The following is a 15,596-nucleotide window of genomic DNA, read 5'->3' on the forward strand; positions in this document are numbered from 1 at the left end:
AAAATCAAAGATTTTGGTCTCAAGTCCCAGTCTGGCATGCAGTTTGTCTGCTGGGAAGTTTCGATGTCTTTTCTGTAACATCAGTTCCGTTACTTTTAATGCCACATTCTCCTTCTTTCATTGTTGTCAAATGATTCAGCTAGTTACAGGTTTGTCAGAAAGGACTTTACAGGTTTGTCAGAAAGGACTTTACAGGTTTGTCAGAAAGGACTTTACAGGTTTGTCAGAAAGGACTTTACAGGTTTGTCAGAAAGGACTTTACAGGTTTGTCAGAAAGGACTTTACAGGTTTGTCAGAAAGGACTTTACAGGTTTGTCAGAAAGGACTTTACAGCTTTGGAATGATACAGAAATTTATTGAAATAACTTATGGAATTGGTAGAGGTAATTTTGTAGCAAATGACCTCGAGTTTGATTCATGTAGTGCATCACTACCCCATTATGCCACTAGGAGCACCAGTATATTGCAGTTAAAATGGATACTTTCACTTGTGCAGAGTGTGCTTGCTGTGTGTTTTGGTGTCATGAAACAAACTCTGCTACATCATCAATGAAAATGACTCAGCTGGGATGGTTTACCACCAGCAAGACAGTGCACATCATCATTTCCTCTCATAAGTTCTAAGTTTGCTCGATAATCATTTGCTAGGTAAGCAGATTGGCTGTGAAGGACCAGTTGCATGGCCATCTCGCTTCCCAGACTTGACAGTACTGGATTTGTTTCAAAGGTATTTCATTAAAGACTGTGTGTTCTGACCCTGTCAAACAATTTTGCTGACTGGAAAAAGGGAGTTTGGGAGTTGCTGTTGCAGAAGTTAAGCTTGCTTTGCTGCAACAAGTGTGGGAATTAATTGATTACCGGTGGGACGTTTGTCGCATTACAAATGGTAGTCACATCGAAACCAGAATGACACTTGATACTTCGATGTTAAACTTGAGGTTGTTTTCTTCAAAATAAGACATCTACAGATTCTATCAGTTATGTTAGTAAGTTTGTATATCATTCCAAAGTTTTAGAGTTCTTTCTGACTCGCCCTATAGTTTCACTTACGCATAAGTGACTGACTCTTTGCTGTACCAGTCAGATGTTTTCAGCTTTAGGTTATTGTTGATTGATCCGCATGTACAGAGTACAGTTTCTGTAGGATTTTAAGATTGTAGAAGACTGTGTTGGCTTTGTTGACAGGTGTGCCACAAGATAAACAGCATCTGCTGCCACATCCTCAACACGACCTTCCAGCGACTGCAGGGCCAGATGCTAGTGCGCTTCCAGAGCATAAAGTCAAGGATGCCGCGCCGCGAGTCGGCGCGTCGCAACCACCCACTGGCGTGCGAATCCGACATTGTGGAGACACTGCACATGCGGCTGACTCTGCTGCAGATGACGTTCGGCAAACACATAGAGCGCAAGCACTGCTGCTTCTTTGCTGGCGAGGTCAGTCTCTCAGGTTATGAAAATAGGTAAAAATTGCCAGTATCTTGAAAGCTGAATGGCTTTGCCTGTAATGATATTGAAAATAGATTACTCTACCCAAGGCCAGTTTAAGGTCTGCATATGAAACACTTTTCAGAATAGTCCCTTTGTCTTTCCTGTTCAGATGTGCTGTTGTCTGCTGGAAAATATTGTTGCTTGCTTCTTCAAATGCTGTTAAAAGTGCTTTCACCCTCGCAGTACCGAAGCAGGGTGGGGTACTTTGTGCTCTCCTTTTGAAAATATTGCTGTCTAATTAGTTAATTTAGAAAAAAGTTGTTTATCAATTCTTTTACGAAGTTCATAAATGTTTTAAGTTTTTAATTAAACTGAGCTCGGTAATTTAAATTGTCCATAAGTTTCCATAATAAATGTTATTCAGTATTTTGATGTTCAGGACCCTACTTACACATCAAAATCTCGTTAAAAGTATGTTGTAAGAAAAAATAAACAAAATGAACAGAATTTGCCTTTCTAAAACTTTTTTTGTGGTGTTCATGAAGCTTGAATTACTTATTATGGAAAATGCATTGATATTACTAAGAGTGTAGTAAAATATACTTTAAGGTTCTGGACCTTACACGCAGGTCATTGCTTCTTTAAAAAGTTTCTTAATGTGTCAGTAACAATTAATGAAATCTTTTTAGGGTGGGCATAAAGTAAATCACTCTTTCAGTAATGGAAACTACATTGGTGTTGCTAGGAGTAATAAACAGATGCTACATATGTTGCCAAATTACAGAATTAACTATCTTGATGGTGTCGTGTTATAAATGTGTGTGCTTAACATAGTGGTATACACATATTGAGCCAGTAGTGAGGAACTGCATTGTAAGACTTCAATTTGTTGGAAGAAAACCACTTGTAACATCTAGTTTGACCTATTGATAAATATTGCTCCAGCATTAGAGAACCCAGATCAAGTCTGTAGGTGGAAGGCATTACAGGAATTCAGAGTTGTAAGTACACTCAAGTCATTTAAATATCTGGGCACAGCGTTGTAGAGTGATACGAAGTGGAACGAGCATGTGAGAACAGCTGTAGGGAAGGCTAATGGTTGATTTCGGTTTATTAGGAGAATCTTAGGAAGGAGTGGTTAACTTGTAAAGGAGACTGCATATAGAATACTAGTGTGACCTGTTTTCAGCACTTCCAGAGTGTTTGGGATTTGTACCATGTCGAATTGAAGAAAGACATCGAAGCAAGTCAGAGGCGGACAGCTAGATTTATTACTGGTAGGTTCGAACAACACTTAAGTGTTGGGGACATGCTTCCGGAACTCAATTGGGAATCCATGGAGGAAAGGTGACATTCTTTTCTAGAAACGCTATTGAGAATATTAAGGCCCAGCATTTGTAGCTGACTGCCGAACCATTCTACTGCCACTAACATACTTTATACATAAAGACCATGAAGGTAAGATACGAGAATTAGGGCTCATATGGAGACATACCTACAGTTATTTTTCCCGTCGCTCTGTTTGCAAGTCGAACTGGATAGGTACAGGATACTCACTGTCTTTGCAGCACGGTGGCTTGTGGAGTGTTTATGTAAACGTAGAAGAGAAATGTCCTGGACACTTAAACGGGATGAATTGGAAAAAGGGTAAAGTTCTTTTAGAACACAGCTATGTGAGGTATTTTGTTGATGTTGCTGTGAAATCATTGTACCAGTGTGTGAGCACTGTACCAGAATGATGTGACCAAAACTTGTTACACCACACATTTGCATATGTATACTAAACAGACCTGTTATAAATGAAGTACAAAAGTAAGAGAATAACACTTCTTTTTTTTCCCCTCCTACCTCTCCATCTCAAAGCAGCACTTGCACCTTACATTTTGAATAATTTGTTGAATATCGTCCACTCTGTCCTCTAACAGTTTCCACCCTCTTCAGCTCCCTCTAGTATCAGGGAAGTTATTCCCTGATGCCTTAAGAAATTTCCTATCTGTATGTCCTTTTTTGTTTTCATTGTTTCCAACACTGATTTTGCAAGGATCCTCCTCCGTTTAGAGTTTACCTGATTTTCAACATTCTTCTATAACATCACATCTCAAATGCTTCCATTCTCTTCCTTGACCAGTCTGTGATTCACTATCACAAAAGGCTCTGCTCCAAATGTACATTCTCAGAAATTGCTTCCTGAAATTAAGGCTTATGTTTCACACTAAATGATTTATGACCTGGAATGCCCTTTTTGCCTGTGTTATTCTGCTTTTTATGTCTTCTATTGTCTGTTATGTTACTTCACTTCCACACCAGAACACCTTAACTACTGTTTCTTTGTGGTCCCTAATTTTTATAAGTTTACCACTAATGTCATTTCTGCTACTCATTACATGTATATTACTTCAATTTACTCTGTCTTAGTCAACTGTTTATTCCATTCAACAGATCCTGTAATTATTGTTCACTTTTACTGAGAATAGCAGAGTTGTCAATGAATCTTATCATTGCTATCATTTGACTCTGGGTTTTAATCTTACTATTGGGACCTTTTTTTTTTCCATCATTGCTTCTTTGCTGTAGAGGTTGAACGGAAGGGGAGACAATCTGCATCTGTCTTACACCTTCAGCCCGAGCACTTCGTTCTTGGTCTTCCATTGTTCTTGTTTCCTCTCACTTTACCTATGGCTTACTCTATTTTGCTTGCACCATTTTACATTTTTAGTTCAATAATGCCTTTGGAGGGTCTTGATTTTCCTCAAGTCCTGCTGCTGTTATCAAGCACATCATTAGATGTAGAAGTAACTTTGGATGTGCCCGAGGATGTGTGTTGGGACACTTGCTGTTCACATAGTGCATTAATGACCTTGCAGTCAATATTAATAGTAAAATAGTGTTTTGTAGATGAAGCAATTACCTATAATGAAGTACTGCCTGAAAGAAGCTGCATAAATATTTAGTCAGATCTTCATAAGATTTCAAAGTGATGCAGCAGTTGGCAAGTTACTTTAAATGTTCAGAAACATAAAATTTTGCGCTTCACAAAATAAAAGAACATATCCTATCTGTAATGTCAATGAGTCATTGTTGGAATCAGCAAACTTGTACAAATACCTGGGTGTAACACTTTGTAGGGATATGAAATGGAATGATCTCATAGGTTCAGACATGGGTAAAGCAGGTGTTACACTTCGGTTTATTTGTAGAATACTGGGAAGTGCAATCGGTCAGCAAAGGAAATTGCTTACAAATCACTCGTGCGGCCAGTTCTGGAATATTGCTCAAGTGTGTGGGACTCGTACCAGATAGGACTAACAGGGATACTGAACAAATATAGAGAAGGGCAGCACAAATGGTCACAGGTTTGTTTAATCCATGGGTGAGTGTCACAAAGATACTGAATGAACTTAACTGGTACTCTCTTGAAGATGGACGTAAACTATTCTGAGAAAGTCTGTTAATGAAGTCCAAGAACTACCTTTAAATGATTACTCTAAGAATGTACAACCACACCCTATGTACCAGTCACATAGGCATTCAAACACTCATTCTTCCCATGTTCCATATGTGAATGGAACAGGAAGAAACCCTAACAACTGTTACAATGGGACATACCCTCTGCCATGCACCTTACGGTGGCTTAGAGAATATAAATGTAGATATATCAGAACTGCCTCTCTAGTAGCCTTCCCTTTCCTGAAGCCAAAGTGATTATCTAACAGGTCTTCAAACTTTTTTTCCATTCTTTTGTATATCATTCTTGTCAGCGACTGCATGATCTGTTAAGATGTGCAATAATTCTTGCTCTTATCTGCCTTTGCTATCTGATGAATATGTGGATGATATGTTTCTGGAAGTCTGATGGCACATCTCAAGACTAAAGAGACTCTACAAACTAACCCATCATGTCAAATAAATTAGAAATGTTAGAAGGCAGGAATTTCTCATTGCAGTTATCTACAAATGCCATCAGAGAGATTCTCAGATTATACTGTGGCTCTGCTGAATTTCGTATGTTTAACCAGAACATGTTGCCCTAGAAGTATGGTTACATAATTGAAGCAATATGCACCTTTGTGTACAGGTCCCACTTAGCCAGTTTGTCAGTTGGAGTACTCATTAAGTTATAACAATGTGACCAAATTGCTGTGCAAAGACTGAAGTCTTGGGCGAATAGAGCTGCTTTGATAATTTCATTCTGAATAGAATTTTATCAGAGAATAAGACTTGTTCAAAATATGATAAAAATAGTTTCACTGTATAACCAAAAAGAAAAAAAAATTTAAGATTGTGGACAGTGTTCATCAGAATTGTGTGTAACATCGTGTAAAATTTCTCTCGTAAGTTATTGTATTCAGACTAGTCTTCTGGTATAGCTACTATGTGAAAAGATTGATTGCACTGTCTGTTGTGGAATAGCCCCTTTTGTATAACGAAAAATTAACAAATACAGAACTTACAATGTCTATTCTGTACTTTGCTAATCATAACAAAACTTATTCAAACACAATTGAGAATTGCTTAAAAAGTAAAGAGGGAAAAGATCCTGTATGGGAAGAGAAATCCTGTATAGGCTTTATGGAAAACGGGATACAACAGCTTATAATTCTCTCACTTATGCACAATATAGAACTCCTAAAAAGTTGAGAATTTGGCCATTTGTAAGCTGCTTTGGAGTGAGATCATTGTCATTGGATTGGACATTTTGTAGAGTTGATTAGATGCTAGAAGTGTTCTGTTTGTAACTTTATTCTGTAACTTTTAATGTTTTAAAATCCTGCCTCGTTCCGTCTAGTCGTTTAATGGTGTTATTAATTTGGTCCAAAATTTTCTTATAAGGAGCGGCTCCTAAAAGACTTTTTGAAGCCATCTGTTCAGAGATGTGGGTGGAGGTCCCATGTATGATGTCCTGGCAGGCCCTTGTTTGAGTAATCAACAGTAAGAACTATAGAATTTCGTGTGGTGCTCTACAGCTTTAACAGTGAATGTTATACAGGCTGGTTATGTATTGTAATGGTTAAGGTACAGTCCTCATAGGCCAAGGATCGTTGGTTCAGATCTTATCAGGTGCTTTGAATTTTTTTTAATCTTTATCGAAACGTCTGATAATTATTTTTATACAGTTTATTGGTTTAAATGTATTTTCTCATTTCTATTCCTTTCTCATGTTATTTTTATCATCCTAACTTTTCATTTGCTCTCATCTTTCTTCCTATTGTTCTTTTTCCACTTGGAGTCTTTGTTCATGTGAATTAAATTATTGTTATGTATGAACTTCAGTTGAATTTCTTGTTCGTGTTATTGCATTTTTTTTATTTCTATTTTTCATTTTACTTTATTTTCATTCTACTTACACACCTTCTTTCATTTATATTTTTATCTTCGTTGTTTTGTACATAGTGCAATAACAATTTGTTTTATGTTAGTCCGGCAGTTACCATCCAAGAAATATAATCTTCTAATGAAAAATATATTTTTTAAACCATTGCATGGGCAATACAAATAGATTATTTCGTCTTTTGTTTCTTAACCAATAGATCAGCATTTTCAAATGTTAAAATATTATAATAAATAAATAAAAAAAATTAAGTTCACATGCATAAAGATTGGTAGGAAGAAAAAATTAGAGCTATTCAAAAAGTTAACACAATGATTAAAATGTGACAGAGAAATAGAAATATTGCATCATTTAAACCAGTAATTCTGTATAAATAAAAATATAAATGTTACTATAAAATCAAATCTCAGAAAGTTCTTCACTGATTGCTTTGAAATTTTTTCACATTGCATACAGATGTGCACGTTGTTACATACCCACTGTGGTGCCATATATAATATATAAATATATATGTGATGTATAAAGGGGAAATACTGTTAGATTGGGTACTTCAGGATCAACTACTTAGTCACCAAACTGGCTCCTCCTCTTCCAGTCTTTCTTGTGTTAATACACACATTTATTTTCTTATGTTGCTTCTTTTTACAGTGTTGCAGCTGTTGTTTCTTGTCTTAATTTTGACACCTCAAGGCATTATGTGTAGCCTTAGCAATAAATTTTCATGCCAGAGTATTTATTGTTTGTTGCAGATAACTTTGGAATATTGTACTTTTTGCTGCAGCCATTGTGCGTAGTAGAGTTGGACGTTGCTGTTACAGATTCTGGACGAGGTGTATCGGATCCTGCACTACATAAGTGTGACTCCCGTCATGGCACGGCCGTACAAGGTGACCGACGAGCTCTTCGACCTGTCGACTATGGCCATGGAGTATTTCAAGGAGTTTATAGAGCCGAAACTGCCAGAAATCAACTACTTCAATGCGAACTTCCTCGACTTTGCCTCGGCCTACAACAGTGAGTGGGAGGGTGCAAAGAGTGTGTACTCTTTCTGCTACAAGGCATTCTGCCAGGACAAGAGTAAATAATCCCTGTTGGCTGGTTACTTAGAGTGTAAACAGCTGCAGCAAGGTTTTTTGCTGTTGGCACTCTGGACAGACACAAATTTTGTGTGTGTGTGTGTGTGTGTGTGTGTGTGTGTGTGTGTGTTTAGAGTTGTGAGCATTGAGTAGGACATGTACAGATGAATTAAGAGTGACATGTACTAAATTCCAAAACCCAAAATCCCTTCGTACAGGGTGGCACACAAAATGATCCAACATTTGTTTTTGTTCTAATTTTGTAGGTTATTGGTTGTTGTTGCGTGTTCTGTTGGCAGAAGAGAGAGTAGCTCAAGATTACTTTTTTACTTCTGACTGCATTGTTTCTCATTCCAAGATGTCTGATAAAGTAAGACTGATAGCTGACCAGTGTTTTGAAATGGTTATATTTTCATGAAACTGAAAGTGTGGTGTTTTGAAACTGAAAGTGGGGTACTTTCACTGAGACAGTTACGTGCACATTATAAACCTGATGGTCACCCTCATTTAATATAATACGAGGGGGGATCATATATGAATGGGATTTTTGTTCCTGAACATCAACAGTTTGTAGGAATGACCCTGCGCCTCTGCTATGCTTAGGTGGGACCATAAGAAGTGAGAAGAGCATGTTGTTAGATATTTCCCGCCGTTTCATCAGTAACGCTCAAGATGTCTGAGCAGCAAGTGTACCCCTCCATTGCGCAACGCATAATTATCTCCTTTCTCGCTCGTGAAGGAGCTACAGCGGCAGAAATTTGCCAAAGGTTGACTGCACAGTTTGGTTATAAAACATTATCAAGGATGCGTGTTTTTGTCTGGCATAAAAAGTCCAAGGAAGGACAAGAAAGTGCGGAAAACACGATCGCCATCCTTAGACCAGCATTACAGACAAAAACATTCGTGTAGTTAGACATTATTGATGACGATCGATGGGCAAGAGTATCAGAAATGACGCAGAAATGTCAGAATCAGTTATGGGAGCTGTCAAGCAATCATAAATGACCTACAGTTCCATAAAGTGTGTTCCAGATGGGTCCCTAAACTTTTGACTGAAGATGTGAAGTTAAGACGTTTGAAGGTCTGTGGCTTACAGCAAGGTTTGTGGAAGAAAATAATGCATTTTTGAGTCGGAGCGTCACCTGCGACGAAACATGGGTTCACCACTACACTCTGGAATCCAAACAAGCCAGTAGGTAGTGGCGGGGGAAATGGGAGGCAGTACCAGTGAAAGCAAAGACTCTACTGCCAGCTGGCAAGATTCTTTCAACCATTCTTTTCGATCAGTGAGGCATTTTCCTGATTTATTTTTTGCATGAACAACGCACAATCAATGCTGCTTACTACTGCGAACTGTTGAACAAGGCGAGAGTTGCATATCACCGCAAAAGACGAGACCAATTGATTTGACAGGTCATCCTCCTCCATGACGAAGTTGCGACCCCGTACTGCAGCTCTGTCTCAAAGCTACAGGAAATGCACTGGACTACACTTGATCCTTCTCCTTAGAGAGAGTGGAATTCACGTGCAACTGGCTGGTGACACGACCCAGTTCTTTTTGTGATGAGGGCATCAGAAAGCTGCCCATACGCTGGAACAAATGCATTCCCAAAGCAGGAGACTATGTAGAAAAATAAATAATTGCCTTGAGTTTTTCAATGAATGAATTTACATAAAAAATAAAATCACGTTTATATTTGATCTGCCCTCGTACATCGACTTTACAAAACCTTTAATTTTTATGGTTCAGTTTTTGAGAGGAAGCATGGATGTCCTGCCAATGTTGGTTTTCCACAGAATGTCAAAGCTGTGAGAGCAGTGTTACTGAGAAGGCCGAGCAAATCAACTAGGAAAACTGCAGCACGCTTTGGATTTTCTTGATAATGTGTACAGCGAATTTTAAAAATTCATTTGCATTTGTATCTTTACAAAATAAATGTTACCTAAATTATTGAACGACAAAAACCATCGATGAATTGGTTTTCAGATGAGACATCTTCGCTTTGATGGCGTTCTTAATAAAGAAATTGTGCAGTTTCAGGCTTCCGGGTATCCAGACATGCTTCATGCGAAGCTGCATCCCACTCAGCCTTATTATATGGACGGCTATCTCAAGTCATGGGGTAATATGGCCATTCTTCCTTGAACACACAGTAAACATTATGCTGTGTAGTAATTTTGTTCCTCAGCCTTTTTTCATAAGGGTTTACATTACAAAATCAGTGGTTCATGCAGGATGGAGCCAAACCACACACAGCTAAAGTTGCCACAGAGTTCGTGCATGAAACATTTAAAGCAAATGCCATTTCATACAGATTTCCTAATCACTTTATGTGTGGACAAAACTCTCCCCCAGTCAGTCCTCTGTTGAATCTCCCCCCCCCCCCCCCTTTTTTAAAGTGGGGGTTTGAAAGAAAGATTTTTGGTAAACATCCTCATACCAGGGAAGAGGTGCTACTTCCAGACTTGCAAGATATTAAAGTAAACCATGTGCAACAAAGGACGTATGAAACCTATGCAGTTAATCAGCACATTCTCAGATATTATAGCAAGAAAGTATGCCCCACAAAAGGGAAGTTGCTAATTTCTTTAAAAGAATGTGAAGTTTTCCCAGGGAGTTAAAAAGTATAGGCTTCTGCTTTAAAAAGGTAGACAGACAAACTGTTACTTGAAGCATCTCGTGTAATTACAGCTCATAGTATTTTCTTAGGAAAGGATATACGTTTAACTATGTGGTTAAATGAAACCTAGGTAAACACTGGCAAAGCAGTTGATAAATGCCACACAGAAGGCACTTAAAATAGCAGCAGTCGTCAGCCAGTGGGAAGAAGATCCCGATTAATTGTAGCCATGCAGATTGTTCAAACAGTTTTGTGCAGGAAGGACACCTAGTTTTTCGATTAAGAAAAACCTGTAACTGCGATGAGAATATGGATCACCTGTGATTTCTGCAGTAATTTCAAAATTTGTTGCTGGAGTTTAATGTTAGTGTTCTTAATAAATAATGCATGTTACCATTCTCTGATATTAGACAAAGCTCCAACAGCTAGTGACCACAAAGAAATTAGAGTGCAGTTGTTACAGGTGACACGTTGCTGTGGACATCAGCATGAAAAATTAAGTTACTGCTTTATCACTGCCATTTTAACCCAGCTGAATTGGTTTGGAGAGATGTCAGGGCCTGCATTCGAAATACGTCCTTTACAGTAACAGAAAGGCTGCTATTTGGAGGTCTTGTTAATGTTGATACTACCTGATGGAGAAACAAAATAGACTGTTGGCAAGCTTATTAGAGGAGCACAGACTGTAGGCGGAATTATAAATTCGTGTGAGCAGTTAATGTGGTGGTGGTGGTGGTGGTGGTGGTGGTGGTGGTGGTGGTGGTGCCAATTCCAATTATAGTGTAGGAGAATCAAATTGAGCTCCACCACTGACATCATAAATTGGTGAGTGTAAATGTATACAGAATTAATTTTTTCTCACTGCAACTGAGTAGGATAAACACCTTTTTCTTTATTTTGTTCTAAGATTGTGGGTAGCGTGTTCTTTGGTATGTATAGGTTTACATTATTAGACAGCATTTTGTATGCGCCTATTATGGTAACAATTCAGAGCAACATCCCATAGACATTTTCATTTACTTCAGATGCTGTTTATTTACCAGTTTCATATACTATCTAATGATTTTTCTCCATAGTTCTCTCTGTTGTTAGAAAAATGTTCTTTATTGTACTTAATATAATGGAAGGAAACATTCCACGTGGGAAAAATTATATATAAAAACAAAGATGAGGTGACTTACCGAACAAAAGCGCTGGCAGGTCGATAGACACACAAACAAACACAAACACACACACAAAATTCAAGCTTTCGCAACAAACTGTTGCCTCATCAGGAAAGAGGGAAGGAGAGGGGAAGACGAAAGGAAGTGGGTTTTAAGGGAGAGGGTAAGGAGTCATTCCAATCCCGGGAGCGGAAAGACTTACCTTAGGGGGAAAAAAGGACAGGTATACACTCGCACACACGCACATATCCATCCACACATACAGACACAAGCAGACATATGTCTGCTTGTGTCTGTATGTGTGGATGGATATGTGCGTGTGTGCGAGTGTATACCTGTCCTTTTTTCCCCCTAAGGTAAGTCTTTCCGCTCCCGGGATTGGAATGACTCCTTACCCTCTCCCTTAAAACCCACTTCCTTTCGTCTTCCCCTCTCCTTCCCTCTTTCCTTTATTGTACTTATGTATACATTATTATGCAGTGGGAAAAATATTACTAAAAAGAAAGATGATGAAACTTACCAAACAAAAGCGCTGGCAGGTCGATAGACACACAAAATTCTAGCTTTCGCAACCAATGGTTGCCTCGTCAGGAAAGAGAAGGAAAGACAAAAGGATATGGGTTTTAAGGGAGAGGGTAAGGAGTCATTCCAATCCCGGGAGCGGAAAGACTTACCTTAGGGGGAAAAAAGGACAGGTATACACTCGCGCACACACACACATATCCATCCACACATACATGTGGATGTGTGGATGGATATGTGTGGATGGATATGTGTGGATGGATATGTGTGGATGGATATGTGTGGATGGATATGTGTGGATGGATATGTGTGTGTGTGCGAGTGTATACCTGTCCTTTTTTCCCCCTAAGGTAAGTCTTTCTGCTCCCGGGATTGGAATGACTCCTTACCCTCTCCCTTAAAACCCATATCCTTTTGTCTTTCCTTCTCTTTCCTGACGAGGCAACCATTGGTTGCGAAAGCTAGAATTTTGTGTGTATGTTTGTGTTTGTTTGTGTGTCTATCGACCTGCCAGCGCTTTTGTTTGGTAAGTTTCATCATCTTTCTTTTTAGATATATTTTTCCCACGTGGAATGTTTCCCTCTATTATATTCTTATTATGCAGTGGCTTACATAAACATTGGTTGTAGCCTCCATTCAAGAAGCATACTTAAGAGCTATCGGCTATGGGCAAATGTGGTGGCAGTTTTTGCAACCTTGCAATCACAGTATAGCCAACTACACACGAGCTGTCAAATAACATGTTTCAGTGGCCCAAGTATTTATTCTTAATACATTGTATCTTACATTTATGTATATAGACTGAAATTTTTTTTACAGAAGCAAATGTTGGATCATTTCATGTGTCACCCTGTATATCAAAATGGATGGGGATATATTAACAAGAAATGATGTTCGTGGTAACATGTAATTCTTATTCAGGTTTCCAAAGAAAGTAACACAGTAGTAAGACACTAGACTTGCTTTTGAGATAATAGTGGTTAAAATTCTCACTGACCGTCTCGATTTAGGTTTTTTGTGATTTTACACTTAAGGCAAATGCTGCATTACTTTCCTTCACCATCTTTCCACAGTCAACAACTAACGCACCATCTACATCAGGGACTTGAACTCCAACAAAATTTTGGAGATGGTTCAGAGATATTTTCTGGGTATTTTCTTATAAGGAACGTACGGTTTCCATTGGCTCATTAGCATGGCACGTCTCCTGTGTGGGAGGCACAGGTTGCATTCTGCCAATCCCATGAGACCTGGCGCTCGAACGAACCCCTGATATTGCGAAATCTTCACCACAGCAGCACTTCCTGCTTGCACTGTGATTGTCAGCCTGCTGTGTTATGTGAAGGCCGTATCATGAACTATTTCCAAATGAGATACATCTCAGGAATTCAGTCTGTATCACAGAATTCAGACCCCTGTTTTTTGTATCATATTTATTCTTTTTTATGATAGAGGTTGACATGTTTGAGGCTTTTCCAAGAATTAAAAACCATTTGTTATTTGTGGCAGTATGAGCAAAATTTTTTTGCTAGTTGGCAACACTATCTCGTGTGGGCTTCAGCCTCCACAACAGGTGGTTGTGCGGCTCATTAGTGGCTGCTGTTGGAGATGGACACTCCACTGCCCTCTCAGGCCAAGTGTGAGGTGCGAGTGGTTATCCACTTTATTAATGTGGAGAAGATCCACCCAGTTGAAATCCGTCATAGGCTGATGGCCATCTATAGTGGAGTGATTAACTAGTGTAATGATAGGAAGTGGTGTGCTGAGTTCCTGAGTGGTAGAACCAGTGTGCAAATTAAGGACGGAAGGGGAAGGTGGTCTTAATTTGATGATGCATTGTTGGAGAAACTTAAGGCTAAACTTCATGAAGATTGCATCCTGACAGTCCAGGATCTTGCAGTTTTGATTGTAGAAGTCAGCTGAAAATCAGTGCTCCAAACCATTTTTATGAGAAAATTGTTGTACATGAAGGTGTGCACTTGATGGATGCTGAAAACATTGACAGAGGAGAATCATGTGGAGGGTACTCAGAAATTTTTGGGCCATTTTAAAAGGTAGACAGAATTTTTGAACCTGATTACAGCTGGTGAAATGCAAGAAAATTGTGTTAGGCAACCTCTGACAAAAAAAATAATGTTCATCATGTTTTGGGATTGAAAAGTTCTTCTTGCTAAATTTTTGCCAAAGGGCACACAATCATCACTGATTGTTATTGTGAAATATTTAAACTTCCAAGAGTGACACAAAACAAGTTTGTTGTGACAATGCCTGACTCCATACAGAAGCTCTAAGCACCGCGCTTCTGCATTCTTTGAAGTGGTATGTCAGCTGTCCGGCTTATAACCCTGACTTGGCACCAAGTGATTCTCATTTCTTCCTTCACCTAAAGAAAGCTGTCTGGAAAATGCTTCTCAACTGATGAAGTCCAGGAAGTGACGTCAAGTTGGTTGAGGACTGCGTCAAGAGGTTTTTGAAACGGGATCAAGTATCTCTTACCCCAACTCGAGATATGTGTTGAACTTGCTGCAGATTACATACAATGCCGTGTACAAATTTTGTACAAATAAAATTTTTGTGTTTTTTTGTATGAAAAATGTCTTTAATTTGTGGCAGCTATCATATGATATGTTTTACCACCATGATACACACACACACACACACACACACACACACACACACACACACACACACACTCTTATTTTCATTGTGTTGGAGAAAGTAGGAGGATCAGAAAAATTAGTAAAATGTTCATTGCAAATGTAGCAGTAAGTTTCTCGCAACTAAATCGTACAGGTGTTAGATTAAGTCTGTGCAGGATCTTTGAAACTGTGTTCTGCGACTCGTACTCCTGCCGAACCGTCAATCCTAAAGCAGTTTTGAACAGACGTAGTAAGTATGTAGTGGCAAATGAAAATTCGTGCCAGACACCGACTCGAGCCCATATTTCCTCGTTACTGCAAGCAGTCACTTCAGTTGTTATGCTGTCTGGACACACATCTGGGCCCCGACTCAAATTATTGTTGTCACTGATGTTTCTTCATACAAGTTTCAAACACTACTACCAGAGATTCTCCAATAGAACTTACAAGTGAAATGGGGTCTTTGGAGGAGTGTGGATTATATTGCTGCAAGGGATACATCTGAAATTAGTGAAATGCATTTTAGTTCAATGCATTGACATGGTTTAATGAGATACAAAGTTTTTAAACTACGTATTCATGCTTTTGTCAACAAATAAGAGATCACAAGACAGAAGTTTCTCACAAAGACAACCTCGTATAAAACAGTCTCGGGTTACTTTATGCATCAAATCTGTGTAATATCGTGAAAATTCGGCCCAATCCTCCATAGTCTTCAGGAGCGACCAACAGGTTGCGATAAATCGGCATGTTATCGAGTCATATTGCCAGAGACAGTGTCCACGTGTGCACTGGTGGTGCCAGCACTCTCATAAGAG

At 38.9% G+C, this 15,596-nt stretch overlaps 1 protein-coding gene across 2 annotated transcripts in view; it reads left to right on the top strand.

The window, feature by feature from the left end:
- The window catches only part of LOC124552545 (F-box only protein 28), a 94,265-nt gene that overhangs the window by 42,916 nt on the left and 35,753 nt on the right, over positions 1-15,596 (top strand). Inside the window, exons 3-4 of one of the 2 annotated variants that reach the window (XM_047126862.1) lie at positions 1,186-1,434; positions 7,576-7,834. In XM_047126862.1, coding sequence (XP_046982818.1) covers positions 1,186-1,434; positions 7,576-7,834 — 508 coding nt within the window. The remainder of the gene's footprint in view (positions 1-1,185; positions 1,435-7,575; positions 7,835-15,596) is intronic. The other variant, XM_047126863.1, reaches the window with a different exon arrangement.

Source organism: Schistocerca americana, chromosome 10, assembly GCF_021461395.2.
Source record: "Schistocerca americana isolate TAMUIC-IGC-003095 chromosome 10, iqSchAmer2.1, whole genome shotgun sequence".
Lineage (NCBI taxonomy): Eukaryota > Metazoa > Arthropoda > Insecta > Orthoptera > Acrididae > Schistocerca > Schistocerca americana.